The following is a 12,252-nucleotide window of genomic DNA, read 5'->3' as shown; positions in this document are numbered from 1 at the left end:
CTTGTATTCCCTTTGCAACTCCATGGGCCTGACCATAAACTATTGCACAACAGTTGCATTTTCCCTTGCAACTCCAAGCACCTGGTCAAAAATTGTCCCGGAACAGCTGCATTTATTCCCTTGCAACTCCCTGCACCTGATCATATATCAATATGAAGGAAAACAAACCTACAGCTGGTGTTTTGGAATGTCATAACCGTAAATACTAATGTACACTGTTTGTATAACTTGTATAATATAATAGATGCAGGGGGTTGCATAGTGTATAACAATGCATTATGGACAATAGATTATGTCCAGTTTGGCAGGTACATTTGTGACTGATGTTTATTTGCTGTGCAACACAGGAGAATACTGTTGTACTTTAAATAAAAGAAAATATTACTATTACATTACTATTATAGTTTGTATTAACATTCACATCCACAGCTATTGCTTTATGACAAACTTTTAATGTAAATTGTTATAAGTGAATGACCAGGCAGCAGCATAAGACAGTTATGTGCAAGCTGAGAACACACAGGACAGAGGGTGGGAGGGGAGGAGTTTCCCTAGAGATTTCAGCTTGTCAGTCAGTGCTGTGACCACTTCCTTTGAGAGAATGAACAGACACTCCCACTCTTCATTTCAGCCTAGCTTCTGACCTGTAAACATATCTCTGCAGCTCTGATATAAAGACAGTTTAAGGAGGTAAAGCTTTCAAACAGTTTTTCTTTTTGCATCATTACATGTATTAAGGAAGGATAAGTAATATATCTGAATATGAAGGTTATATTTAGAGGAAAAGGAGATTATTTTTATAAATTAGAATGATTTACTTCAAATTAACTTTATGATGGTCTTCCTGTAATTTTGAGCTTTCTGCAGAACCGTTGTCCTGATAGCAAATCCCAACTCTGTACCAAGTCAATTAAAAAAGTGGTTATGCTGTGTGATTTGTGTACAGGGGGCCTCCACAAAGGTTGGACCTTGAAGGTGGAGGGCTTAAAGTGGACCTGTCACCCAGACACAAAAATCTGTATAATAAAAGTCCTTTTCAAATTAAACATGAAATCCAATTTCTATTTTTTTATTAAAGCATTCATAGCTGTTGTAAGCTCATTTAAAAATCTCAGCTGTCAATCAAATATTGTCTGCCCCTCCTCTATGCCAGTGGCATAGAGGCGGGGCAGACAATTACTTTCACTTTCCATTCAGCACTTCCTAGATGTCACTGCTCTCCACACATTCCCCCGTTCTCTTTACCATTTAATTGTGTAGCCAGGGCAAGGAAATGGACATCAGGTCCCCCATTCTGGTGCACAAACAAGATTCTGAGATGATACAAGGCTTGCCTTAATAACAGTGTCCACAAAATGGCTGCTGCCTGCTTGCTATAATTATGAATTTCCAGACTGAAGGAAACAAGATTCAAATAATTTATATAGTGTAATTAAAGTTCATTTTGCTTGACTAATGTGATAAAATAGGATTTGGAATGTTTTTTTTGGGTGACGGGTCCCCTTTAAACTGAAAAAGATTCACAGTCTGACATTCTGGCAGTGCAATAAGATTAATTTTGAGTTCCTTTTTTTAAATCTGCAATAATAAAGGGGTCTTAAACATTGTTTGTATTTTGCTACAATCACAAATTTTCTATGGACTGGAATGCTTTGTAAAATTTATTTGCGTATTATTCTGCAGCTTTGAGGAACTTTTTGGCCAACAATATCAATATCGCCCAGGAACAGAAGAATACTGTGAGAGATATCAGTATTCCCAAAATGGTAAGTACACAGACCTTTGTTCATGAGGAAGTTACGGAATGCAGTGGTGCAGTACAGCTATTTGCACCTACCAGGTTCCTAAGCAAGAGACTTTATACCAAACAGAATCCTAGAAGAAAAACAGGCCCAATGTTTAATTGTGTCCACAAATCCCAGCCGGCTCCTACTTGTATCCCATCAAGTCCGCAAAAATATCACTAAAAATGAAAAGCCAGAGCCAAAGGCACAGGGGACAGACAAAACAGCATATAGGGTAATATTGTTTTACAATGTTGCCACCTCTTGTGTAAAAAGAAAACAATTAACTCCACCTTATAAGTGTTACCCTCGTTCGGTATCAACCACCACCAAGAGGGTTAAAGAATTTTCCTTAGAGACTTGTTTAGGTGGGTACTCACAAACATAGAATATCAACTTGTACGTAAAGGATCATGAAGCACTTCTCCTGGTATGAACTGTAAATCGACATGCAGCAGCAAATAGTGTAAAAATACCTCTTTATTTTTTAAAATCAAATATTAAAATGCACTCACATGGCAATTTTTTTTTTTTTTTTTTAAAAAAAAGCATATCTATGCATCGTCCTCCTGGAAGCTTCCCCTGTGTAAAAACGTCCGCACACAAAGGTCCCAAAAGATCAGGGTTACTTGGGAAGGTGTAAAGACGGCTTTCAGCGTCTTTTCCTCCTGTGCGATGCTGGACGCCTTCCAGTGACGTCACCTGCCTTATGCGTTTTGTCTTGCGACTTCATCAGAGGCTTGGTTTCTACTGCGCATGTCCACTTCCTTTATTCCGTCTCTCTGCACGTCACCCGGCAAAACCTCCTTGGGTTTGCCATCCGTTGCTATGGGGATGCGTGGTTATCAATATACTTAAACATCACTTTCTTCATCTCCTAGTTCCATAGTATTTAGGGTTCTCTCTGTTTCCATCAATCCGACCCCTATTTAAAAATACCTGCCCAGCAAATCTTTAGCGATTTCAGTAAATAAATTATGTGAAAAACTCCTATATAGAACAATTATATGTGAGAGCATATATCCAAAAAGGCTGTTACATATTTTAGTAGATATACTATACAGAAAACACTCCTATATAAGACAATTGTTTGTAAAAAGCAATGATCCAAAAGGGCTGTTATACATGAAGGACAGTGTATCATACCATTTGCATTTATATAATAATTTAATAATAATAATTAAATCTCCTCATTCCATTTATATGGGCATAGGGGAATATGCTTATACTAGCAATTTACAGAAATGCTCTCAAATTTATGTCTGTATTTAGACCATTTGGTACAGATGTTTCCATTTTATGTATCCATTTACTTTCTATCTGTAACGTTTTATTCACCAAATCTCTGCCTCTCCAACCTCTTTTTATCTGTTCCACACGCCAAAATTTGAAACCATTTGTATTCTTCCCATGTGCTGTTTTAAATTGTTAAGATACACTGTGGGTATCCAAGACCTTTTCTATATTTCTTATATGTTCTCTAATCCTATCTCGCAAGGGTCTGTTTGCTTTTACAATGTATTGTAGTCCACATCGACATACTAGACAATAGATAACATTTTGTGTAGTGCATTTTATACATTGTCTAATTTTATGCCTTTCTTTTGTGACATTTGACATAAATTATCTATTTGTGCCATATTTGCACGCTTTACATATTGCACATGGGAAGAATCCTAACCAGGAACTATCTACTTCTTTAGATTTAATACTGTCAGTTGTTAAATGGTTCTGTGTTAGAACCTGTGTGAAATTTCTGGGTTTCCTAAACACTATCCTTGGCTGGGAGGGAAGGGATTGGTGGAGTTTTGTATCCCCTTTTAATATGTTCCAATGTTTTTTAATAAAACCCCTTTTCTCTTTCGCTATTGGATTGTAAGTAGTCGAGAACACCATTTCATTTTCTTCATTTTGTTTGCTTGGCTTACCCTCTAAAAGCATTGTCCTTGGAATTTTCTGGACCTTCTCTACAGTTTGTTTAATTAGATCTTTATTGTAACCCCTTTCTTTAAATCTATTACTCATAAAGTTCAGCTGTTCATTTATATGTTCTTATTCTGAACAATATCTCTTTACCCTACACATTTGACCTAAGGGGATATTTTGTATCCACCGAGGATGGTGGTTGCTTGAGGGTATAACATAATTGTTCGAGTCTACAGGTTTAAAGTGTGTTTTTGTGTGTATTTTATTTTGTTTTATGTATATTTCGAGATCTAAAAATGTTACACTTTCTGTACTAATTGTTGGGGTTAATTCAATATTTAGATCATTTTTATTTAATCCACCTATAAATTGTGTCACTTCTTCCTTAGTGCCTCGCCAAATAAATACAATATCGTCAATGTAGCGCCGCCACAGGAGTAGGTTCGCGCCCAGCTGTACGAGGGGGAGTATATTATGTATCTCCCATAATCCCAAACAGAGCATGTCCGACGTTTTACCCGTGGGCCAACAATCGAAACACACAGACCCAGTAAAGGGTTTACCCTGTTGCAATACTTGTCCAAAATAACTACTTTTTTCTTAAAAGGCTAGTTTGGTCCTCTGCAGGCTGTCAGTTTAGTCAAGAAAAGCTGCACTTGATATCTGCCTGTATAAAGGCACCATCAAACACTTTAGTTCCTCACATTTTTATGCAATCTTTTTGTTCACCACACTGAATCTAAAGCTGAAAGTCTGCAGATCAACTGCATCTGAGTTGTTTCATTTAAAATTCATTGTGGTAATGTACAGAACCAAGATTAGAAAAAAGTTGTCTCTGTCCAAAGATGTATAGGCCTAAAGCTGGCCATAGACGCAAAGATCCGATCGTACGAATCAACGTACGATCGGACTTTCCCATCTCCCGACCCTCCACTAACCATTCAGATCAAAGTCTTTACCATTCCGATCAAATAAGAACAGATCACCCAATGTTCTGCCCCTGACAGCAATCATACGATACTTATGTCTGACAACACTAGTGACAGTCTCCCTCTGAAAATCGTACGATCTGCAATACACACAGAGATATTATCGGCAGCCGACAGAAATTTTCTAACCTGTCCGATCGACCAAACGACCAATCTCCGACGGACGAAAAATGTCGGGACTCTCCACACATGGTCCGAAAATCGTACGAATCCACGATTCGTACCATCAGATCTTTGCGTCTATGGCCAGCTTAACTGTATGTGTTATCTGAACCTATTGATACACTATCAACATATTCAACAGCTCTGTGCAATAGAAAGGTGTGTGCGAACATATAAACAAATACTGGCCAGTACAGAAGTTAGAGGGCCTTGCTAATAAGATATTACAATCTAATATCCAATTAGCAATTAGATTTGGACAGTCATCTACAAGTGAGAACACAAAAGCAAAGATCTGCTTGTGCTGTGCTTGTGTTGATTAAATATGCTCCAAAGTGTTAAACAACTGTATAGGTAGAATGGTTCGCATAATCAGCCAAAACACGTTTTAGGGAAACTCTGAGCACTCTCTTTTATTTTGGTGGTTTATTTTATTTTACTAAAATTAAATTAAACAAAAAGACTAAAACAAATGAACAATCATGGGTCACATAATGAAAGACATTCATTACATTTTGGTTGTTGTGCAAGAAAATTATCTTTGAAAGAAAAATTGTAGCTCTAAAGATCTCTATTATTGTTCTAGATACACAGTACAACACAGATGATCGTAGAGAGAAGCTATATCTACAATTTTACCAACAAATCCAGAACGAGTACCACAAAGAAAGACCTTCAGATTGTGTGATTGTTGCCATCAGCAAGGAACAGATGTAAGAAAATACAAATATTTGTGCTATGTAGAAGAATGTATTAAAAACCTCACCAAAAATAATGCTTAACATTGCATGTGTACATTGTGTGTTTAAAAGGGGTGGTAAGATTTAGTTTCGTGTTGACAGACCTAAGATGTTAGGTAATAACATTTTTATTTTATTTAAATTAGTTTTTTTTGTTTTTAAAACCATCTTGTTTTAAATATTCTGATTAAAAGTTTGTGTTTTTCTGTTTTTTGCTTGAACACAGAAGTCAAGTAATTTTACTCCTGTGACACAAGAATGAGTTCTGCTGTGCAAAGCCTGCATATGCCAATATGCCTGATCTACCATAGTCTTTGCTCTTAACCCATCTGTGGGAATCTGTGATAGGTGGATATGGGCATTTTGACTACTGCTGGCTAATTTATATGTAAACCCAGGAGTGGTCATAAAGCCTCTTTCAATTGGCCTTATCTGCACTAACCTGTCATCATGCAGAGATATAGAGCTTTTAGTTGGCTGCTAAAATTAAAGGGGTGGTTTACCTTCATGTTAACTTTTAGTATGTTACAGTGGCCATTTTTAAGCAGCCAATTTTATATTTTAATTATTTGTCTTCTTACTCTTTCCAGCTTTCAAATGGGGGAAACTGGCCCCATCTAAAACAGTCTCTGCATGGTTACCAATGTAGTTTTGCTGCTACTTTTTATTACTCCTCTTTCTATTCAGGCCCTCTGTTATCCATATAACTAGGGGAAGGCCTGAATAGTAATGTGAACAATTAAAATTTGCAATAACAATTCATTTGTAGCATTACAGAGCATTTGTTTTTTTAGATATGAAAGCTGCAAGGAGTCAGAAATAATTAAAAAACAATACAAAAATAATGAAGACCAGTTGAAAGTTGCTTAGAATTTGCCATTCTATAGCATGGTAAAAGTTGACTTTAAGTTGAACCACCTCTTTAAGTTGATGCAAATGTATTACTTGATATAGAACGTCCTACAAAATGTGTTTTGAAATAAAGTGCATGCATTATAGATATGATACAGAATACTGTTGATTTCTAAAGTTTACATAAACCCTGCTTACTAACAGTCTGTATGACAGATAAAGGATAGGATAAAAAGGATAAGTATCTTTTATCAACTGTAAGTGATTATGATTGAATTACTGTAGTTTAAATGTTCAAGGTTTTGCTTTCTCAGGTGCTAAATAGCAAATCTTGATGGGGGCTAAAGGGCTTGCAGTTAGATTTACCTCAGTTTGAATGAAGGGGTTTTGGTTAGTTACACTAAAAAAACATGCTGTATAAATAGATTACCTTGGACTCCATTGAGTTGGCATGCAAAAGCTCTACATGCCGGAATGGATCTACTATGGTCTTTGGCAGACTTCACCCTTCAACAGCTTTTGTAAATACAGTAGAAAATAGTGTAAATTCCAGGAAAATGTAAAATCAGGGAAATGTAAATTTGCATAATATATTGGTGGGACCACAAAACAACAATGTAAAATGAAGGAAAAAAGGATCCCATTCTCAGTCTGAAAACTATAGGTCAGTTAGTTTGACATCAGTGGTAGGAAACTTTTGAAAATGTTAACAAGGCATTAAATACTTGAATAATCTGTGACTCACCATATTTACTATCATTTTGTGCTAGAATGGTTTTTTGTGTAATAGATCTTGCCAGACAAATGCAACTGCCTGCAATAAGCAGGTGAGCAGACGTGATCTACTTCGATTCTGCTAAAGCATTTGATACAGTACCACAGGGAAGGTTACTGATTAAATGAATGATTATTTGTCTGGAATATATTTGTGTTTGGATAGAGAATTGGCTGAAGGATAGATAACAAAGTGTAATTTTCTAATTGGACTATTTTTAGTGCTGAAATGCTGGGGTCTGTCTGTTTGCAGAGAGATTTGACTGAATTGGAGATCCAGTGTGAATTAACTATTCTTTGACAATTATATACCAAATGGTAATGTGTTAAGGGCCTCCTTAAAGGCACAGTATACCCTTTTATTCAACATTTGTTAAATAAATAGGGCTTGGGCTATGGTTTGCTATGTCTTGATCTAAACAGGTCAAAATTTGAAAAGGGAAAAGTTGCATTCTACTTCCTGATAGCCTATGATTTAGGGGGGTGAACTCCGAAACGTTTCAGGCAATGCAGGTCTTTGACTTGTTACAATAAAGACTCTTATTTCCTTCCGAAGTGCCACCTGATCGATTTTGGAGTTGCTACTTCCTGATACCAATGAGCAAACAAATCAGCAATCCACTGAATATAAATAAAGCTCTGTATAATTAACCCTTTCCCTGCCTGCCGTTTCGTCCTAAACGCGATCATCTATTGCCAAGCAGTTTTTAGACTTTTTGTACTTTCACTTTAAGGGCTTTTCCTGGGGGGTCTTTTAGTTTACCCAGGAAAACAATATATTTTTTCAGGACAACCTAAGCTTTCAGAATATGCTAGAATTTTGGTGTAATTCCAATTCTGTAAAAAGATATAGACTTCTAAGTGTCTAATAAAATGAAAAAAAAAAAAAAACGTTTCAGATAGTACAATCACATATATCAGAAACATAATTTATTTTATGTATGAGAACACCACAGATTTGGAACGGTCTGTCTCCTGAACGCGCCAATACCAAATATAGCACCACTCCACAAAACTGCATACTTCTGATTTCAAGGCCAAGCACTCCACTAACAGTAGGTTTACCATAGAAAACAATGCATTATTAGAAAGATCAGATTCTGGCAAATCAAAAATGGGTAAATATATCTATGTACACCAAACTACGAAGTTGCAATTCTTTCCTAAAGTCATATTTTTTTATAGAAATTGGTGAATTTTTTGAAAAATTATCTCAAACCTTCCAATCTACAGCATTATATCTCCCACACATCATTTTGTAAAACACCCTAAACATGATTGCTAGGAGTCCACTGAACAGTTTGATGCCCAATATGTATAGGTTTACCTAAGCATGTGGCATATAGGGGCCCCAAAATGTAGACACCCCCCGCCAAGCAACATTTTTACATGGTTTTGGGGGGGAATGTAAAAAAAGTACGTTGACCCCAGAAAACCATATATTTTCTGAAAGTAAACTACATTTGGCAATTTTGGTGACATTTTCAAAAATTACCTCAATCCTTTCAGCCTGCAGCATCATATTTCCCACATACTATTAGGTATCAAGATAAATCACCCCAGATATGAAAGCCTGTGGTCCCCTGAACAGTTTGATGCCCAATATGTACAGTTTTATGTCTAATACGTAGAGGTGTACCTAAGCACTTGGCATATAGGAGCCCCACAACGAAGACCCTCCCCATTTGATCTGTCATTTCAGGTACTGCAAAAGCAACACATTTACATCATTTTGAGGGGGGGGCAAAGTTAGAAAAGAGTAAGTTCACCCCCAGAAAATCATATATTTTCAGAAAGTACACATTCCCCCGAATCCAAATTTGGTATGCATGTCTTTCTACTCCAAAGCACCAAGCCGCAATACTTTCCTAAATTTGGCGATTTTGGTCACATTTCCAAAAATCACCTCAAAATTTCCACACTGCAGCATCGTATTTCCACACATACTTTTAGGTATCAAGATAAATCACCCCAAATATGAAAGCCTGGGGTCCGCTGAACATTTTTATGTCCAATATGTATAGGTGTACCTAAGCACATGGCATATAGGAGCCCCAAAACGAAGACCCCCATATGGTCTGTCATTTCTGGTACTGCAAAAGCAACACATTTACATCTTTTTGAGGGGGGCAAAGTTAGAAAAGAGTAAGTTCACCCCAGAAAACCATTTATTTTCGGAAAGTACACATTCCCCCGAATACAAATTGGATATGTATGTCTTTCTACTCCAAAGCACCATACTGCAAAGCTACTCTAAAGGCTGCGTTTTTTTTGACATTTTTGAAAATCACCTAAAATGATTGCAATTGGCCGCATTTTTCTCACCCAGTTTCTTGCATACTATTGTAAAACACCCTAAATATTGATGCTAAGGGTCTACTGAACAGTTTGATGCCAAATATGCATAGATACCAAAGCAGCTGGCGTGTGCGGACGCCAAATAAAGTGCATATGAATTTTTTTTTTGTGTGCCTTTTTACTCCCACATACTGAACTACACAATTAGACAAATCAAGTACAAAAAAATATATAGGTGTGTGCTTGTGTAATAATGTGTGTACAGCTTTAAAAGTGTATAAATGAGGTTAGAAAGTCTGTCCTGCGACGATCGCATCGCAGAACTGACAAAGCACCCCCCTTTGCTCGTTGCCTAGGGGGTAGGGGGCCTCTCTGACTCGCTGCATGGCTGCTAAATCCGCCAGTGCAGTGAGGAAACCATTTTATTGAAAGCACGTAGGTACTACGTGCTTGGCTCTTAGAGCATTTTTCATCCAGAACGTAGTACCTACGTGCTTGGCAGGGAAAGGGTTAAACCTCTCCCTGCTACAGTCAGTTACATTTTTAGAAAAAAAGAGCATCTCATTATGCAGAGGCTTCTTGGTGAATGGTCTTTTTGTCTGACTTGTTCTTTATGATCAGGAAGCAGAATGTGACTTTTCAAATTTGCTCAGTTTAGTGCAAAAAATTTAGATAATTTATAACTAAAACAATAGGACAAAGTATGCTCATCTCAAGCCCAATTCATTGAACCAATCTTGAAAAAAATGGGTATACTGTCTTGCACCTTAAATGAGGATTTGGGTTTTTTTTTGGGTAACAAATGTAGATTCTGGCTAGAGTTACAGTTTTAATACTGTTTTGCATAGAAAAGGTTGTTAACTTTAGGGATGGATACATCACTTTGCTTCTTCATAAATCCTTGGTGAGACCTTAAGGATGCTATGCAGCTTTGGGCCCTAGTCCTTAAGAAGGATATTAATGAGTTGGAGAGGTGTGTAACTAGACTGGTTAAAGGAATGTAAGAATTAAAATATGAGGAAAGACAGGTTTGTTTTTCTCTTGGCATGATTTCACATTACAAGTACATCAGAGGGCATTATAGAGGACACAGATAGCAGAGGATCTTTTTTTCCCTGCATAGAAAAGATCAATGAACCAGAGGCCACCCCTTTATACTTGAGGAAATTAACTTTCATTTGAAACAGCGTAGGTGTTTCTTCACAAGCAGTAAGCTTGTGGAATGATGTTGTGCAAGATTCTATTAATGCCTTTAAGAGTAGCTTGGATGAACAATCATAATAGGCAATTATGATAAGTACCAATGATGGAGCCAGCAATGCTGTTTTTCAGGCACAAGTAAAACGATCTGTTTTTGGCAGAGTCCGTTTCTCCCATTACCTGCTGTCCCACCACTGAAAGACTTTTGGAAAAATCACTGCAAATACTTGAGATTCCTTAATTAATGCCACATTCAGTTTCAGTTTCACCATTTCACAGACGATCTATGCAATTTCATTCTCACTCCTAAGTGAAGAGGCTTTGGCTTTCCCCCTATGTTGTTAATTGTGGTGCCAGAGGAAAAAAGACTCTGGCAGTTATCAATACATTATAAGACTCTTTGATTTGATAAAAGATGAGCTGGCACATCCTTCAAGCATTTTAAAGGATATTGAATTAATGCAGGTGAAGACCAAGGAGAAAAACACAATTTAAATCTGAACGCTATCCAAGTTTCCAGTGTTTTCATTACTTTCCTCCTTGTTCAGAAAAACAAATTAAGAGATACTTTAAAGTGGACCCGTCACCCAGACATAAAATTCTGTATAATAAAAGTCCTTTTTAAATTAAATATGAAATCCAATTTCTTTTTTTTATTAAAGCATTCATAGCTGTTGTAAACGCATTTAAAAATATCAGCTGTCAATCAAATATTGTCTGCCCCTCCTCTATGCCAGTGGCATAGAGGCGGGGCAGACAATTACTTTCACTTTCCATTCGGCACTTACTAGATGTCGCTGCTCTCCCTGCATTCCCCCAGCTCTCTTAACGATTTAATTGTGTAACCAGGGCATGGGGATGGACATTGGGTCCCTGTCCCCTGGTGCACAAACAAGATTCTGAGATGATACAAGGCTTCTCTTAATAACAAGTTCCACAAAATGGCTCCTTCCTGGTTGCTATAATTATGAGTTCCCAGACTGATGGAAACAATATTCAAATAATTTATACAGTGTAATTAAAGTTCATTTTGCTTGACTTACATGATAAAATAGGATTTGGAATAATTTTGTTTGGGTGACGGGCCCCTTTAAGAGAACATTCTCTGTAGTTGAATCCAATCCCTTACTGACCATCTCCAGGAAAATCTGCAAAAAGGACTCCTATGCCCTTCTACCTCCTCCATCTGGTGTGTCCATTTTGTTCATTGAGAAAAAAAGATGGGTCATTAAGCCCTTGCATTGATTAGTAGGAGGTAAACGAGAATCATTCACTACTCCTTTCCTAATTCCACAACTAATTGACTGTGGCACTAAACTATTCACAAAGCTAAAGGTCAGAAGCCTCTTTATTTGGGGAAAATTTGTGCTGGGAATGAAGACCACTTTTTGACCAAGATATGCACACTCTGAATACCTTTTTATACCCTTTGATCTTTGTAATGGTACATTTACCCTTCAGCCCTTTAGTCATGATGCATTAAGGCACCTCCTGGGCACCTCTTTGTAGAACCTTAGCAATAAACTA

General features: G+C 37.1%; 1 protein-coding gene across 4 annotated transcripts in view; it reads left to right on the top strand.

Annotated features, from left to right (window-relative positions):
• XB5885308.L (provisional ortholog of nuclear receptor coactivator 5 L homeolog) overlaps positions 1-12,252 on the top strand; it is a 56,031-nt gene that overhangs the window by 21,315 nt on the left and 22,464 nt on the right. For all 4 annotated transcript variants that reach the window (XM_018257777.2, XM_018257775.2, XM_018257774.2 and 1 more), the window contains 2 exons: positions 1,684-1,766; positions 5,448-5,574. In XM_018257777.2, coding sequence (XP_018113266.1) covers positions 1,684-1,766; positions 5,448-5,574 — 210 coding nt within the window. The remainder of the gene's footprint in view (positions 1-1,683; positions 1,767-5,447; positions 5,575-12,252) is intronic.

This window comes from Xenopus laevis, chromosome 4L, assembly GCF_017654675.1.
Source record: "Xenopus laevis strain J_2021 chromosome 4L, Xenopus_laevis_v10.1, whole genome shotgun sequence".
Classification (NCBI taxonomy): Eukaryota; Metazoa; Chordata; class Amphibia; order Anura; family Pipidae; genus Xenopus; species Xenopus laevis.
This window is presented reverse-complemented; position numbering and strand designations above follow the sequence as displayed.